At 32.9% G+C, this 16,812-nt stretch overlaps 2 protein-coding genes across 3 annotated transcripts; one reads left to right on the top strand and one right to left on the bottom strand.

Moving 5' to 3' along the window:
• Positions 1-2,072: 2,072 nt before the first annotated feature.
• On the top strand, positions 2,073-7,594 carry PTAC5 (plastid transcriptionally active 5). 2 transcript variants are annotated; one of them, XM_012215774.4, is made up of 7 exons: positions 2,073-2,749; positions 4,815-4,910; positions 5,084-5,224; positions 6,352-6,598; positions 6,758-6,795; positions 6,900-6,995; positions 7,111-7,594. In XM_012215774.4, exons 1-6 carry the CDS (start codon positions 2,189-2,191, stop codon positions 6,993-6,995), a joined length of 1,179 nt encoding a protein of 392 aa, XP_012071164.1. In that variant the 5' UTR covers positions 2,073-2,188; the 3' UTR covers positions 7,111-7,594. The 2 variants fall into 2 exon arrangements, with proteins under 2 accessions (XP_012071164.1, XP_012071165.1); XM_012215775.4 differs by having other exon boundaries at positions 7,197-7,594.
• A 294-nt stretch (positions 7,595-7,888) lies between these two features.
• LOC105633195 (glutathione-disulfide reductase) lies at positions 7,889-15,834 on the bottom strand. Its single transcript, XM_012215776.4, has 17 exons — positions 15,662-15,834; positions 15,086-15,248; positions 14,884-14,948; positions 14,498-14,567; positions 13,885-13,956; positions 12,930-13,133; positions 12,660-12,733; positions 12,492-12,575; positions 11,660-11,747; positions 11,422-11,503; positions 11,121-11,194; positions 10,765-10,872; positions 10,593-10,657; positions 9,218-9,331; positions 8,869-8,968; positions 8,526-8,579; positions 7,889-8,350 (listed from the first exon to the last, which is right to left on the bottom strand). Exons 2-17 carry the CDS (start codon positions 15,227-15,229, stop codon positions 8,255-8,257), a joined length of 1,494 nt encoding a protein of 497 aa, XP_012071166.1. The 5' UTR covers positions 15,230-15,248; positions 15,662-15,834; the 3' UTR covers positions 7,889-8,254.
• Between the last annotated feature and the right edge of the window lie 978 nt (positions 15,835-16,812).

Consider the following 16,812-nt stretch of genomic DNA (forward strand, 5'->3'; position numbering starts at 1 on the left):
GAACCTTTGCTGTTTCTCCTTCTCATTAGTCAAATTTTCTCCTTCTCTTTTGCAAGACTTTGAAAGGGAATGTTTCTTCTCATGTTAACAAGCTTATGAATTTATATTATTTTCTTCTTACCAAATAGTTAATGATTTTTATAAAAGATATAACTTTATAGTACTATAATATATTTCATGATTTGTCCTTAACGATAGAACCCTAATTGAGGAAAAAAAAACATTCAACTTCTCCATATAAACATGGCCCCATATAAATTTTTGGAACTTGAAAAAATAACGAGTTATATTTTAATTATTCAAAAAATAAAAACAAAAAGCACAAGATTTATTGAAAATTTAAGGATATTATTTAAATATATTTTTTAATTGGTAACTTGTGACAATAAGAAATCATGTTTGACAAGTCACTATATAAATATTTCAACTTCTGCTTTTCTCAAAAAAAGAAAGAATGACGAGGTTGTGTTTTAATTATTCAAAGGTATTATTTAAATACATATATGGTCTATGTCTGTTTATGTCAATTTTGGATTTTCAATTTGAATAACGTGAAGATAGTCTTCATAGAAATAAAGAAAAGTACATGGAATTTGGATTATAACAACTATGCATACTTTTGTTTCTTTCAAAAAAGAAAAAAGAAAAAAAAAAAAACAATTTGGTAAGAAAAAACATCGATACTTTTGTAAAACATGAACAAGATGCTGAATTGAATAAATAGCATTCATTTAATATTAATATAAAACTCAACCTTTAAGGATAAGGGAAAAAAAATTGTGTTTATCCAAATTTTTATTTATTTATTTATTTATTTTTCCTTTTTGCTTGAAGGTGAACGAATTGAATATGAATTATACAATATGACTTTAATATGTTATAGTTAATAAGTTTGACCAGTGACCTATATTTATATATATATATATATATATATATATAAAATATTAGGTGAACATCTATAGATGCTCCTAACAAAAATTGAAAACTCAATAATGATTTGGATGCCATGTCCACATCTTACCGTCTCTTTACCATCTCGTATTTTCTTCTCCCTTTTTAATTTTTGGTGTGCCTTTGTCACCCTGTCAATTCTTTAAATAAAATCGCTTTTGATTGTTTATTATTTCTTTCATCTTATAATTTTTATTCATACCCTTTTTTATCTATTTCAAATTATTTTTATATTTTTTTAAAGTAAATAATATTTATGTCTCACGACATAAATAAGAAAATTTTATTTTTTGGTTATTAATTACTAAATTTAATTAAACATAGATTCTTCATACAACTAAAGCTTTTTTTTTTATTCCTTTTTTTTTATTAATTACTAAATTTAATTAAACATAGATTCTTCATACAATTATAAAACTAGTAATACTTTTAGTGGTTTTACTGCAATCCTCTTACTTTTTAAAAATACAAATATAGAGTTATAAATAATTGCATTTTTGCATCATTTGGGAAATTATTTCTCAAACCATGTTATTTTCATAATAAACCAAAATTTCAAACATTCCATCAACAACACCAAATATTATATGTTAATTTCAACATAACTTATAAGTTATAATGTTAAAGTCATTCATCATCCATAAAATATAAAAAACATTTATGTATATTAATAATTAAGAAAATAAGTGAATAATTATAACATTTTAATTTGTTGTAAGATAGTGTCTATTTTGAAAGTCACGATAGCTAATTTTTTAATGGTTTTGTTTTTGAGTAAAGCCATGAAAGCCTTTTGCCAGCTAACACATTACTTTTTCTTTTCAAAATTCAAGGAAAAAGTAAAAAGAAAAAAAAAAAAAACTTAAACTTGAGTCATATTTATTTATCCCATTGAAAATAATTGGAATTTAAAATTTAAACCTTACCCGAAATCAAATTAAGAAAAAAATTATTGGACCTTAAGGCCTTGTATTGGTGATTGGCCAGATCCAATGGACCTCCTAGCTAAGTCCAATTAGAGTTGGGCTAACAGTACATGCAAGCCGTAGAAAGTCGAAGCCCATAATGTAATAAATATCTCAAGACTCGAGCCAATAGATTATCTTCCCGCTACCTGTTGCTAAATTTCACTCCTGTGGCTTAACTTCTTAATTCAATCCAAAATATCTTCTTCTTTTTCGCTCTCACTCACACTGCACTGTCTTCCATTTCTTCTGCCCTCAAATCTCTCTTTCTCATGTCTTCTTGTTCTTCTTTACCTCTTCCTCTAAATCCTCCTATTTCCCTTTACCATCACAAACTACACGCTTTATCTCCACTTCCATTTTTCAAGCATACATTTTCTCTCTCTCTGTCCAAATCGCATATTTGCTTCTCGTCCTCTTTACCAAACTCTCCAATACCGGACCGTGATGACATTCTCTGGCTTCGTGAAGAACAGCGGTGGCTTCGGGAGGAGCAGCGATGGCTCCGAGAAGAGCAGAGATGGCTTCGGGAGCGCGAGTCTCTCCTTGCGGAAATTCAATCGCTGAAGCTCCAAATTCAAGCCCTAGAGAAACAAATTTCGACGCAAGAAGTAGATTTGGTGCCGGAGGCGATAGCGAATGTTAGCGCTTTGTTACAGGTTTTGACGGAGAAGAATCGGATTGCGGAAAGCGGGTCGAGTTCGCGTCCAATTGTGTTAGGGGAGAAGGTAGAGGATGTGAAGGAAGTGAGTAAGGTTTCAGAGAGAGAAGAGGACCAGACGAGGAAAGCATTAAGGAAAGGAAGCGAGGGAGAGGATGTGCGAGAGATGCAGGTGTGCTCGCAATAAACACATTTCTTCTATGAATATTATGTACAAGGCGAGTTTTTATTTCTTTCTCACTGGCTTTGATTTCTTCGTGAGTGGATTTAAAATTTATTACTGGAAAATTCTGTTTGTTTTACAGGAAAATAGATTGCAACGAACTAAACAAATGTTCTATTAGGTAGAAACATGTTTGCCAAATCAATTCTAATTTTGTCTAAATGTGAAACGCTTTGGTACAGTTCCAATAAATTTAATAGATATTAAGAATATAAAAGCTCTTGGAACACATCTCCAAACGACAAAATCCTTTATTAGATCGATTGTCGTATTAAAAAGCTTTAAAATATAAAATAAAAGAGATCGATAATAATAAAAGAAAAAAGAGTCGGAGAAAACTGTTCAATGACAGAAGTCGAAGTTAATGCAGATGCAAAGTTTATTTTGCATTAGAGAAAAAGTAAAATAAGAAAAGGAAAAAGGAAAGAATCATCGATTTAGACCTTGAATTTGAGAAGGAATTTCATAGGAAATGGAGTATGAGTATGTGTGTGTTATTGGTGAGTCTTAAGTGAAACTATGGAAAAAATTAAATTTGGCTTAACATATAAATTAACACCTAAAATTTACAAGTCTAATGGGATATCTGACTTTGAAGTTGATTCATTAGATTCTTCTTTACAAAATTGTGCTTGTTGGATATAAATTTACACATTTTTCAATTTAAAGTTGAAAAGTACAATTTTACAAGTTGAAGATTTAGTGGACTAATACAAAAATTGTGGGTGCCATAGATTTTTTTTATAAAGTTCAGGTAGTAATTTATACAATGGCTAATAAATTTTCCAAATTTATAAATAATTTAAATATGATAAAATTACAAATAATTTACGAGTCAAATAAAGATAATTTAGAATGTGTGAAATAAAAACTTTCCAATTTTCCAACTCTTCACTTTCCTATGATATCTAATTATCATTAATTATTTAATTAATACAATTTAGGAAAGTTTTCTTGTTTACAATCATCCAAAATTAAAAAGACATAAAAAAAAAATCAAAATTCCATAAAATAGGAATAATTAAAAGCTAATAAAAGAAAATGTTTGAACACTCTCTTTGCTTTTGCTTCAATATGTATATGTCAGATCGTGTGAAAATGAAGGTTAACAGTAGGGGCATGAACTGTATAGCTGTATTTAAAATGGTATAGAATGTTTATACACAAAACTCGGTGGTTTCTGATACTGATACAACAAGTATTGATGAAATTAATAGTGTTTTTTGATAGCATGTTAAATATATATGATAATTTGGTCCATAACATGCAAAATACATTCTATAATAACAACATTTCGGACTATCTATCAAAATAATAAATAACAACGTGGACTTTGAAGCATGAGATGTTAGAATATGTTAACATACGATGATAAAAAATTTTTTAAATTACAATATTGGACTCCTTAATGAACAGAATTGTTTGAGGTATTTGTGTTATATATACACTTAAGCCAAAACAAATGGCAGCTAAGCAAGCAGAATTGCTTCTTCAATCGTTTTTGTAATTAACACTATGACACAAATTCAATGATGATTCACATTTGCAGATGTTGTCTCATCAAATGAATGTTGGAACATGGTGATTATTTGCATTTCTTTTGTCTACTTGTGTGCCAGGCTGAGTGAATTATGCAGAATATATGGATCAAATAAATATTAGTTTGTTCAATTATCAAAAGATTTTTGTCAATGAAATCTGGGTTTCTGTTATATTTGAAGCTCGACTCCTCGGGCACACTGTAATTAGCTCCTGAATTTTCTTGATAGTCCTGAATGACAAGCTTTCAGATTTTCTTTTTTGTTGATAATCTCATGGTCTTATTCATGGAGGTTGTTTTTTTAGGTGTGGTAAAAGCTACAGATACACAACTATGATTGGTGAATTTTGTTTCGATAAAACTCTTCTCATTTAGGATTTTTAAAGCTTATGTGCTGCAATAACTCTGTTGAATACATGCAAAATGATTGTATCTTGTTTTGATCTCTCCTTCTGTGAACACGTGGTATTCCAGGAAGCATTACAAAAATTGGGGTTTTACTCAGGTGAGGAAGACATGGAATATTCCAGCTTCTCAAGTGGGACCGAGCGTGCAGTGAAGACTTGGCAAGTAAGTGTTAAATTGCCATTGTGTTACTTCATGTAGATAGAAAATTGTTAAGAATGTTAGTTTGTAATGTTGTGATGCCCGTGTAAACACACATTCACTCAGGCTTTTGTCTATTTAGCTTATGCGTTTGATTTAAAGTCGAATCAATTTATTTACATGAGCTTGCTTGACAGGCAACACTTGGTACCACTGAAGATGGGATAATGACTGCAGAACTCCTTGACAGGCTATATATGGAGCAACAAATTCAGGGGGGTACTAGATCAAACGTTAGCATAGATCAGAAAGAAAGCACTTTAACAGTTTCACGGAAGGTACTTCAAATCATTTGGGCCTGTTGGGTGTGAAACTTATTTCTTCATCTAGACAGTTTTGAAGGGGTAGCATGTCAATGGCTCAATGCATAACCCTATCTCTTGGCACTTGAGATTTTGCTTTTTAAATAGTGTAAACATTATGGTTTTTTTAGATTCCCTTCAGACTTGGAGTCATTATTTTAAAAAATGAGATTGAGAAGAAAGTGTCTATATTGGATGTATATGCTGCAGACTTACAGGACCCAGCTGCAGTCTTGCTGGATCTTTTAGGCGGTTAATCTTCAAGAAATCAAGTGATGCATCCAATGTTATTGTTTCCTTTCTGAAGAAGCATTTTGAGTAATCATTGCTATTTATGTCATTTATGGACCTAAAATTGGCCATCTTACTGAAGGTCAAGGTGTGCAAGTGGAACCAAATAATTGGGCATGTGGCTTTCAATTTGACTTTGGAACCGAAATTTGAGAAATATAGTTCCTTGTTTGACGGACTAGTCATTATGATGGAAAATTTCATTCATATTTTATATTTCCTACAAATGTGAAGTTATGTCTTATTTTCAGATCAGCCTGACTTTGTGTGCTGGAGACATTGTTGAAGCAGCAGTTATACTTGAGTCCATGTGTAATGCCATGCTAGAACACATGCCAAAATTTATAGCACAAAGTTGCTGTCAGTCTTTTGTTCCACTTAGTTGCTCCATTGGTTACAATAATGTGTATGCTTATCCATTTGCATCATTAAATGGTGCTTATGGTGCTTGTAACATAGATTTTTAGGATCCATCTTATGTATACATTCAAATGCATGCATATTGTGGTAAAATTTTCTCATTTCACATGATCTTGGCAATGGCTGCTTGTTCTGAATACTGGTAGGAGGAAGAATATCACACATTAGATTTTATTCCGAGCGATATCTTTCTTTTCTTTTTTTTTTTTCTCTCCTTTTGAAATTGTGCTTAACGTTAAATGATTGATTATTTGTAGCTTTTTTTTCTTTTTTTTTTTTTTTCCTATCAGGCACTAAACTATTGGTTACTTAAAGACAGAGTAAGAATATAAAATGTGTCAATGTTTTCTTGAAACACGCGGCTGACTTTTCTGAAACACTCTGTTTCTCAGGAAGGTGCCAATGGAGCTGCTGTTACTTCTGTAACCGAAATATCAGAAAAACAGCACAAAGTTGTTAAAGAAGAAGGTGCAACAGAAGTTGAGGTATCTCAACATCGAGTATTTCTCCTAGGGGAGAATCGATGGGAGGAACCCTCTAGGCTTATTGGCAGAGACAAACATGTTCATGTGAGCAAAACCAAGGAGACCACGTCAAAATGCCTTTCCTGCCGTGGGGAGGGCCGTCTATTGTGCACAGGTACATGCCGATGACTAATTTTGCAGTTTAAGAAGATACTACATTCTTTTGTTCTGGAAATTGGTATATGATTTATATAACTATGCATGGCAACTCACAAAGTGGAGTTTTTTGCCTCTTGAATTGTAATGTTGACAAATTAGCCTTTTTCTATTGCAGAATGTGATGGGACGGGTGAACCTAACATTGAGCCTCAGGTATGAGGATCTCCATATACTCAATATGCTTTTTCTTTTTCAGAATTATCGTAATTTCAAGCATCCTATTCAACATAGGCCTCACAAGTGGGTATTTTGCGCAGTTCTTGGAGTGGGTAGATGAGGGAACAAAGTGTCCATACTGTGAAGGCCTCGGATACACAATTTGTGATGTATGTGAAGGAAAAACAATGATATAGGTATGATGCTTTTTATCCATACTTCGATCAACATGCAATATATTATATTTCTGAAATATAAGTAGTTATTGCAAATATCTTAATTCACTCTTTTGGTTCATATTTTGTCAAACAGCCAGACTACATGATACAAATGATTTTTTTTGGTCCATCAACAAAGTGATGATTGGCATGAACTTGACCCAATTGTCAATGACACAGGTCCTTTACGCGGATAAGCGATTATCTATAGACGTATTGGTGGATGGCACGTTATAAGAAGTTTGGATTTTACTTCTGATATAACTATACTTTACTGTTGCAACCACAGAGGAGGCTGGTATTGCTGTCCCATCCAATCCCCCAGTTTAATGGGTTCAAGTAGTGAATAAACAGTTCTAAGATGGGTTTGATTCGATTTTAACGGATTCAAATAGTGAATAAATGGACTTATGACGGGCTCAACGAGTAATATTTTTATTACCTATATTGGGATGGATTCAAGAACTCGGGTATTTACTACCCGTTTAATAAATATTTAAAAAAATTATTTTTAAAAAGAATTTATATGTAGACACTTTTTAATTATAATTAATGCTATAATTATATTTTAATATTTATATTATATTTTTCATCAAGTCAAAATATTAATTTCATAATTTTTTATTTACTTTTTATTTTTAAAAATAAAATATAAAAATATTTTTAATGTAGTTAAATGGGCTACGATATTTGAATGAATAACTATAATCAGATTTTGGAACGGATTTGAGTAACAAAAATGAATTTTTCTAAACGGGTTCAGGTATTTGATTTATAATTGCATTTGGTTAGTTCATTTTTAAGAGGGTACTTGATCATTGCCCTGTCCGCGTGAGATAATAAACTGATGTTAAATCAAGAAGAGACTTAAATTATTTAAATAATATATTAATTAAATTATGCAATACAAAATATAATTAAATAAAGTTTATAATTTTGTGAGCCAGCGAATCGTTTTAGGACTACTCTTCCACCACCACAAATGAAATGTATTCTGTTCATACTCACAGGAGATAACACAGCTGAATATCACCTAACAAATAAATTTACATTGTTTCAACCTGAAACTACTGCTGATGTAATATTTAAAAAAACAAGCATGCTTTTATTAGAGCAAAAATCACTGAAAGGAGTATTCTCATATTCTGCCTGGTCCTTAGTAAATATGGAATATGAACACCGGAATGTCGCATCACTTAGTGTAATCATACTTGGAACTTTTTTTACTTGCCTACATTTTATAGATTCGTCTTTGGCTTGTTACCGGCAGTAACACGCCTCGACAATGACCGCATGGTCACAAATTCCTCGGCAGCAGAAGGGTGTATTCCGACCTGTGTGAAAAAGGTGAAAAAAAATAAAAATATATATATATATATATATATATTAGTAATGCACGATGGGGCTTTGGGGAAATAACTTTCCTATAATTTGAAGCTATAGATGGCCATAAAAATGTGTTTGGACATCACTATAAGTCCGCAACTCATCCCAGAAAGAAGTGCATACCGTGCTGTCAAACTGAGCCTTTGTAGCTCCAGATTTTATTGCAACTGCAATTCCCTGCGAAGCATACAAATGAAAATTGAAAACTGAATGCATAGAGAAGAAAAATATAAAACGAGGCGGATGATGCCATAGGTGGAAAAATTCAATCACATAGTTTCTCCACCAGCAGACCAGGTCTGAGCATTATAATTTAACAATTTGGCGATTAGGAAGTTAAAGCATGCAAGGTCCATTCCACTATGAACAATTACTTTATGGCCAAGAAAGCAGTTATATATGGCATATCCACAATATATTTATCAGAAGAACCATGAATAAAACTAAACAAAAAAGAAAAAATTACCTGTATAACTTCAGGAGCATCTGGCCCACACATGGAGGCTCCAAGTACTTTATCAGTCGCAGCATCAACGACAAGCTTCATCACTGTCTTCTCTTGCCGTCTAGAAAGCAAAGACAAAAGAAATGAGAAATGGCTTTGAGAATGAAGAGCTAAAATATACATAATTGACTAGTAAAACAAAATAAGAGATCGGAGTTCAAAATTAGTTGAAACTATGCTATTCTGAGTCAATAAGAGGTTCCAAACTACCTATTGTTTTGAGATATTTCAATGAATAATGGGTAAGATATTAGTAGTATTATTACTTGCTAAGTGAAAAAAGGATTCCTATTTATAGTGTAGCACATACCCAGAGATAGTATTCTTCATGGGATTGAAGCTTGAAGTGAACACCAATATATCATCTTTTGCCTGTTCTATTGCCTGCTCTTCACTGAGGCCTACCACAGAAAGAGGTGGTATACTGCAAACCAGAAAATCATAAATTATTTGTTCGTGGATAAATTCAAATAGACAACAAACAGGGCCACCATCTTTTTCTTACGGGCTTCAAAATTTTAACAAACAGATTAGAAATGACTACCAAATAACACCGTATCAACCACACACTCAAATCCCAGTCCGGAAAGAGCATTGTTAAACTGGGGCTAAGGAAAACATGGTTCGATCATTTGAACAATGCAGTAGCTATGGAAATTATGCACCTGATGTGACAGAAAAAATACAAAAACAGGAATCCCCATTGTTCATCTTACTGCAGCTACAATATCATTATTCATCTTCAGAAAATAAAAGAAAACAGTCATCTAAATGCAGGCGATGGCTTCATGCTTCATCATGGTGAGATGCAAAATTAATTGACTGATTGATTAAATTAACTTAAGAGTATATTCTTAAACAAATGCACCACAAAAGCAAAAACTTAAGGTAATGAAATAAATTGCATAGATACTAGTAATCAAAACCATCCAAACAATAGAAATAAGTTCAAATCATGACTCTTAAATTATGCAAGTCTCCTTTTTAGCCAGCTTGCAGCATTTACTCCAAAGATTTGTACATGTATAAGGTTATTAATCAAACCATCCAATGTTCAGTCATTTATCTATTTGAACTTGGAAATTTGTAGTTAAAAGGTTGCAAACCTCCACTTAGAAGCAGCTCTTACACTGTTGAGAAATTGAACTTTGAGATTCTTTGCTACAATATGAATCATATCACCAACCACTACAAATGTATAATTGCAAAAACTTAGATTTCCAGTTAAGAAGAGGCGATATCTTCCTTTTTCAATGTGCACAGCTTGCCAACAATATTGGAAGCTTTCCATTTCTAGATTTGGTGGTTGCAGCAGATAAAATGACAAACCAAATCACCATCGTAGGTGCAGTGCACATCTGCTTTTAGAAACCATCGTTATCATTGCCACCATATCAACAGAGGCTAAAGAGGTGTCAAAAAGGATCCATATATGGAAGCTCATTTGAACAAATGGTCATATGGCACAGCATAAGGTATCACTCTGATTCAAGTTCTAAATATGAAGAAATCTATAAGTAGGGCCAATTATTCTGGACACTGCATGTGTTTTCAAGATGTAGTCACTAGAGCCACCTCATCCATTTTCAGTACAATTCCATTTAATCAATGCAATTATTAGCAATAGTTCAAAAGAATTCATCAAAAGAAAGAAGACCCCATGAGTTCGGAAGTGAAACAATTACCTAAAAACGGCGCATGGTATATCCTTATAGTCTGGTTTGCTAGGTTGCCCACCAAAAACAGTTTTCTGCAGGCCAAAAAAAGAAAATGAACATTGAGAATCCTAGAACTTATTATTGGGGGAAAACAGTAAGAAGCAAAACAAACTTAATGGAGACTCCATGAAACACATACTGCAAAGCATGTTCCTTCCATTAAGGCCACAGGGGTAAGATTCATTCGGTTTGTGACATCACCAATAGCATATATGCTAGGTACATTGGTGCATGAGTACTCATCAACCTGAAGAAGAAAGACAATAAGATGAGAGATGTTATGACTTGTGTGGATATAAAAAAAATTACAGTAGATATTGCATGTGCAGTTTTACAACGCCCCAGTACTGTACTGTGTGTTAACTTGCTAATAGATGAAAAGAAAATTCAATTAACAGAACAACAAGAACAACAACTTGAAAGCTTAAGTTCTTGTTTGTGGCCTTAGATATGAAAGAGAGAAATCAAAAGATGACAGAAGTAAAAACTATAGACCTTAATAGCTCCCGCACTATCAAGCTCCACGCCAACAGCTTCCAAATTTAACCTCTTTGAGTTGGGTGCCCGACCTGTAATAAATTAAAGAGGAGTGCCACCATAAGTACAAGCTGACAACAATATAAAAAAACACAGAAAATGGAGGGACCTTCCAATAGGTTGAAGATTAAAAAAAAAAAAAAAAACACTAATGTTTAGATAGAATGCCACCAGTAAAAATTTTGCAGAGAAACAGAAGTGTTGATCACATTACTGTTGCAAAATCTCTGGAACACATTAATGAAAAATTTAACATTACCAGTAGCAAAGAGTACAACATCTGCCAATAATTCTTCTCCATGATCAGTTAAAGCTATTATGCCATTCTCAGTTTTGGTCAACTGTATAATGGGATTATGATTAGCATAAGGTTAACTATAAATCAAACAGTATAAATTGAAAAGAAAGAGACATATAGCAAGAGGTAGAAACAAATAGGATGAAAGTGAAATTAATGCAATATAGCATTGATGAGAAACACCAAGAAATTTAAGTACCTGTGTCAAAGTCGTCCTAGGGTGCAAATTTATTCCCCTGCCTTCCAGATTTCTTGCAACCACTGCTCTCATCTCATCATCAAAACCTCTGCAAGGATAAATTGGCCTAGTCAGATCAGAGTGAAACCTAAAAACAGAGCCTGAGAAAGTTTCTTATTTGCAATAACTAGCAAATCAGATAGGCAACATAATTGAACACAAATAACTACACATCATATGAAAAACTATCTTCAAACTATCATAGGATGCCAATAGAAGGGACTTCTTGGGAAGTTGAAACCAAAATGATCAGCGGGTTTGGAAGAATAAAATTACCAGAAAGCAGAGCAATGTATCCATAGTCAAATAACATATTCTTTCCATTGTTTACTTACAAGAACATGATATATAGGCTGCTATCCGTAACAGAAATTCAAGTACTATCTCACACTTATGTGATTCCAATTACTAAACCACACCGTGGTTCACTACCAATTTGTCAAAGGCTTGGGCCTAGTTCTTATCCACTTCAGTAACAGCGCAAAACAAAAGAATTAGGCATGCCAGGATAGTAATTATTAATGAGTGATCCAGAAAGTACACAAGTTTCCAAGGCAAGTGCCTTTTACTTTGAAAATATTCCAAGAAATGCAAATAGTCACACATCCAAATTCGTAAATTTCCAATTCACCATAAACTTCCGATAAACAATTGAGATTTGAAACCCGAGTCTCTTTAGCATTTCCTCTAAAATTCAACATAAAACTTGCTTGATAAATTTACTTAAAACAAAATACAAACAAGTCAGAGTTACCACATTAGTAGCTTAATTTTGAACAATCAAGGCCCTAACCTTAACGGAAGTTCCTTTCTGAAAACTAAGTCCACAGTAGCACCCATGCCGCGCCATATTGAAGCAAACTCAACAGCAATGTACCTAAACAAGAAAGCAATAAACATCCATGTGGCATGGCATGCTAAGCAAACAAATAACACCATAGCTTAAGAGGTAGAGCTTTACCCTCCACCAAGAACAACAGCACGCTTGGGCATCTCTTCTAGACTCAATGCCTCATCAGAGGTTATAGCCAGCTCCTTAATTATCAAGAAAATGAGTAAGGCAAAAGCAAGCGAGTAAGAAAGAAACACGGTCAAATCAAATGCATAGACTATAGTAATCAATTAGGTGCAAAAGCCAAGACTGTTAAATACAATTTGGTTACCTAGTTATTCAGAAAATCCAACATGCAATGAGTATCAATCATGAATGAAGAGAACCAAGAAAAATTACCTGGCCAGGAATATTAGGACGTTGAGCTCTACTTCCAGTTGCAATCAATATGTGCTTTGCTGAGTAGCTCAATTTAGTACCATCTAGTTGTGTCACCTCAACTTCATTTGGACCAACAACCTTTCCCCCTCCTTCAAATAGTTTAACTCCCGCATTAGATAGTAACCGCTTGTAAATTCCATTTAACCTCATTATTTCATCAGTCTGCAATTTTGACAAATAGAAAAGATGAACAACATACAAGCATTTACTAGCCCATTCAAATTTATCATCAAGACTTGGGCCAAAAGAGTCAAGCCATCCTATAGGGAGTAGAAAATAAATCTAATGTCACAGAAAGTAGAATCCTATAGAAATGTAATGTCCCCAAAAAGCTATGTAGCCTCACCTCAACAGAGATTTGTCCATATGGAGCCTCATACTCCAAACTTTATGGATAAATCGAAGCTAAGACTTACCCCAACTAAAATCTTGCAGCCAAGCACACCGATTCAATTTGGCATTCTAATGTGACTCAAAGAGTCACCATTGCAATGTGCACTTTTAATGGACAACTAGTTAAGATGAGATATTTAATAGCCCAGTATCAAGCAGACCAAGCACCAGTAACTGGTCCAACACCTCACAATTAATACTTGGTTTCAAACAAGAGAAGAGACTTAAATGAAAGGAAGTGGATCTTCCCCCTTTGGCCTTCTAACAACAAATGGGAAATGAAGGCAAGTGGATGGGAAGTTTAGGGGGGAAGATCTTGTAGGACACACTTGCAATCACTCCAAATGATATGCAGAATCAAAAATGGAAATGGAGAAATTTACTATGCCTCATGCCACTAGTCGTCATTTGAATTTTTTTTTTTTTCTTTTTTTCAAAATAAAATATAGCATTAGAAAGGGATACTACAAGACATTGACAACCATCACATATAATAGCCATAATTAAAACATCTACCTACCTTCTTGTGCAAAAGTTTTTTCCAGTTGAAGTTCACGTTTTCATTTATTTCCCATCCAAAATTCCTGGCATCCTACATAATCAAAAGCATACATCCATTAAACTACTCATATTAGCAGCCAAACTAACATACACAAAAAACACGTATGTAACTCACAAATATAAAATAAAAGCACACAACAAATCTACATATAAGCAAAAACTGAATCACATCCTAATTCCTTCTCCTCTAAAGTCTGGCACATAAGGACAATTTTATTGGCTAAACAGCAGCACAGTAAGAGAGCTTGAAACAAGTATGCTAGTTAAACTTCAATCCTCAATATATTCCCCTGAAATAAAAAGTTCTAAAGTCCAAAACAAAATTGGAAGAAAAGGTAATTTCAAATGCGACGTGTCAAACTCCAACTGCAAGGTGGACTCAATCTTTTTGAAAAATTAAACTAAATAGTGAATCTCACAGCATGTTTAACATAGAAAAAGAATTAAACTACATCCCAATGTCAACAAGCTTAGATAACCATGAAGGCTCTGAGAGAGAAGAAATTCGTTAATTGATGAGAATTCAAAAGCAAACTCAAGCAATGTGATTCTAATAAATTTCACATTCTTACCTCAATATCACCTCCAAAAGTGGCTCCATACACTAAAATCTTCTTGGGAACACAGCCGCGGAGGACACACCTATAGAAGCAAAATGTAAAAAATCAAAGAACATAAGCAATTGAAATCAATTACAGTATAATCAGTGTCTAATTTTCTGTCAAACAAAAAAAAGAATTGAAATTCTATGCACTTGAAGTTGCACAACCAACAAATGGTTCATATGCTAAAAATTCATCAACGTCCACACCACTCTACATATTTTTTTTCTTCTAATATTTGCATAATTGTAATCTAAGAAACCTGTATCTAGCACATTTGTGACATTTTCAAAATGTAATGTTTTTGTGTACTGCTATTGCAAATGTTTAAATTCTTTATCTCAATAAAAACTTACGTTCCACCAACTCCTCCAGCTGTGTCTGAGCTGATTGGGTGATAAGGCAGCTCACAAATCCCAACCTTGAAACATGACATGAAAACAAATAGTGCTCAATCAACCATCAAATACAAAATGAATAAATACATTAGGCTAAACAGTAACAAAAGCATAAAAAATCACACAAAAGGACATGATCAAAATTTCAGAAGGCATATACCTTTTTGGCCCCATAATTAGCCGAAAACCTAGAAGCACGAACACCACCGCTTCCAGCTCCAATGACGAACAAGTCAAAATCATAGTTGGTCTCCTCTTCATTGGAGTGATTCAGCTCTCCATCGATAAGCATTTTCCTTGCCATGATTTCAAAATGAGTTGAACTGAATTCACGCAAAAACCACTTTATCACCGAACAATTTAATAAAACCACACACACACAAAAAAAAAAAAAAAAAAAAAAAAAAAAAAAAAAAAAAATCATATGCTTATATCGCTCTGGTCACTGGTCAGTAACTGTGTCCCAGCAAGATATGTTTAGGTTAAGAGCAATCGAACAAAAAAGATAAGCGCGCATAGAAAATTCTCAATCAAATATAAGCAAACTCCATTAGAATACGAGGTTAACAACAAATGCAACGAGCCAAACAAACAATCACCGTCTACGACTACTGGAGATAGAGTTAAAAGGGATTCATAATAAGAAAAACAATAATAAGCAGTGGCGGAAATGAAGTTCCCGATCCATTTTCCAGCATTTTCTCGGGAAAGAAAAGCAAAATAACAAGGATCATACCTTTGCCTAAACTAGCTTTCTTCTTCTTTGGAAATCGATTTGCTATTAGCTGAACGGAAAAGATGAGCTTAGGGTTAAAGTGAAGTAGAGTAAGATTTATATCGAGGTACAAGCTTTTGTTTGGGTTTGGAAGATCAGTTAGGCGCCAGCCAGGAGGATAACAGGGGACTGTGGAAAAATATTTATGGGCGCTGCCGGGTATCGCACTCGCCACCGTGCGACTGCATCATAACAGGGGATATTTTTGTAATTTGATATAATAAATTTTTTTAAATATAGAGTTTAGCTTTTTAGTTCATTTTTCGATTTGTTCTTTAATATATTTTTTATTATTCCTGAAATTTACTTCAATATATTTAATATATTCTTTATATTTATTTATTCATCTTTTGTTTATATGATGATTTTTCCAATTACATCATACACATTCTATAGTTACACTTTAAATATTAAACATGATATAATTATATAACTTTGATTTTATATATTCAAACATGATTTTTAATATTTAATTTTCATAAATTATTCAATTATTAATTTGTTTATTTGTTATCCGAATTGGTTTCCTCAAACAACAAAAATAAGGTAAAGAGAAGTAACTTCTTGATTTTGGCTTTGACTTATTGAACCACTTGTTTTTTTTTTTTTTTTTTTTTTTGGCTTTTTTTTTTTTTTTTTACACCGTTGTGTATGAACGGTCAACCTCGTTGGTTTTTCATTTTAATAAATGGAAGTCAGGTCAAATCGTCATTTTGATAGGAACCAGCAAAATGCTATTCTCCGCTGCATCAGGGATGACGTGAGACTTAACAAAGTGAGGGTACGAGTAGGACAAGTCTCCAAGTTTTATATTCTTATTGCAGAAAACTATATATTTACTTATTATTTCGATTGTTAAAATTTTCTAGATATTTTTATAATATATTTTTTATTTTTATTATTTAAAATTTAATAATATCAATCTTCGAGACAAATGGATGACTCACAATTTAAAATTTTTTGCTTGTATAAATATAAAATTTTTATATAGTGAATTTTTTCAATTTTGCTCACAAACTTTCAAAATTTTTTCCCTAACTATTCTTCTGGTTCAGCGGGAGTGACGATAATGAGATTACTGACACGATACATAATATAAAGATTCCATGTTC

The sequence above is a fragment of the Jatropha curcas genome, chromosome 7, assembly GCF_041381405.1.
Source record: "Jatropha curcas cultivar XTBG-Jc1 chromosome 7, XTBG_Jcur_1.0, whole genome shotgun sequence".
In the NCBI taxonomy this organism is placed as follows: Eukaryota; Viridiplantae; Streptophyta; class Magnoliopsida; order Malpighiales; family Euphorbiaceae; genus Jatropha; species Jatropha curcas.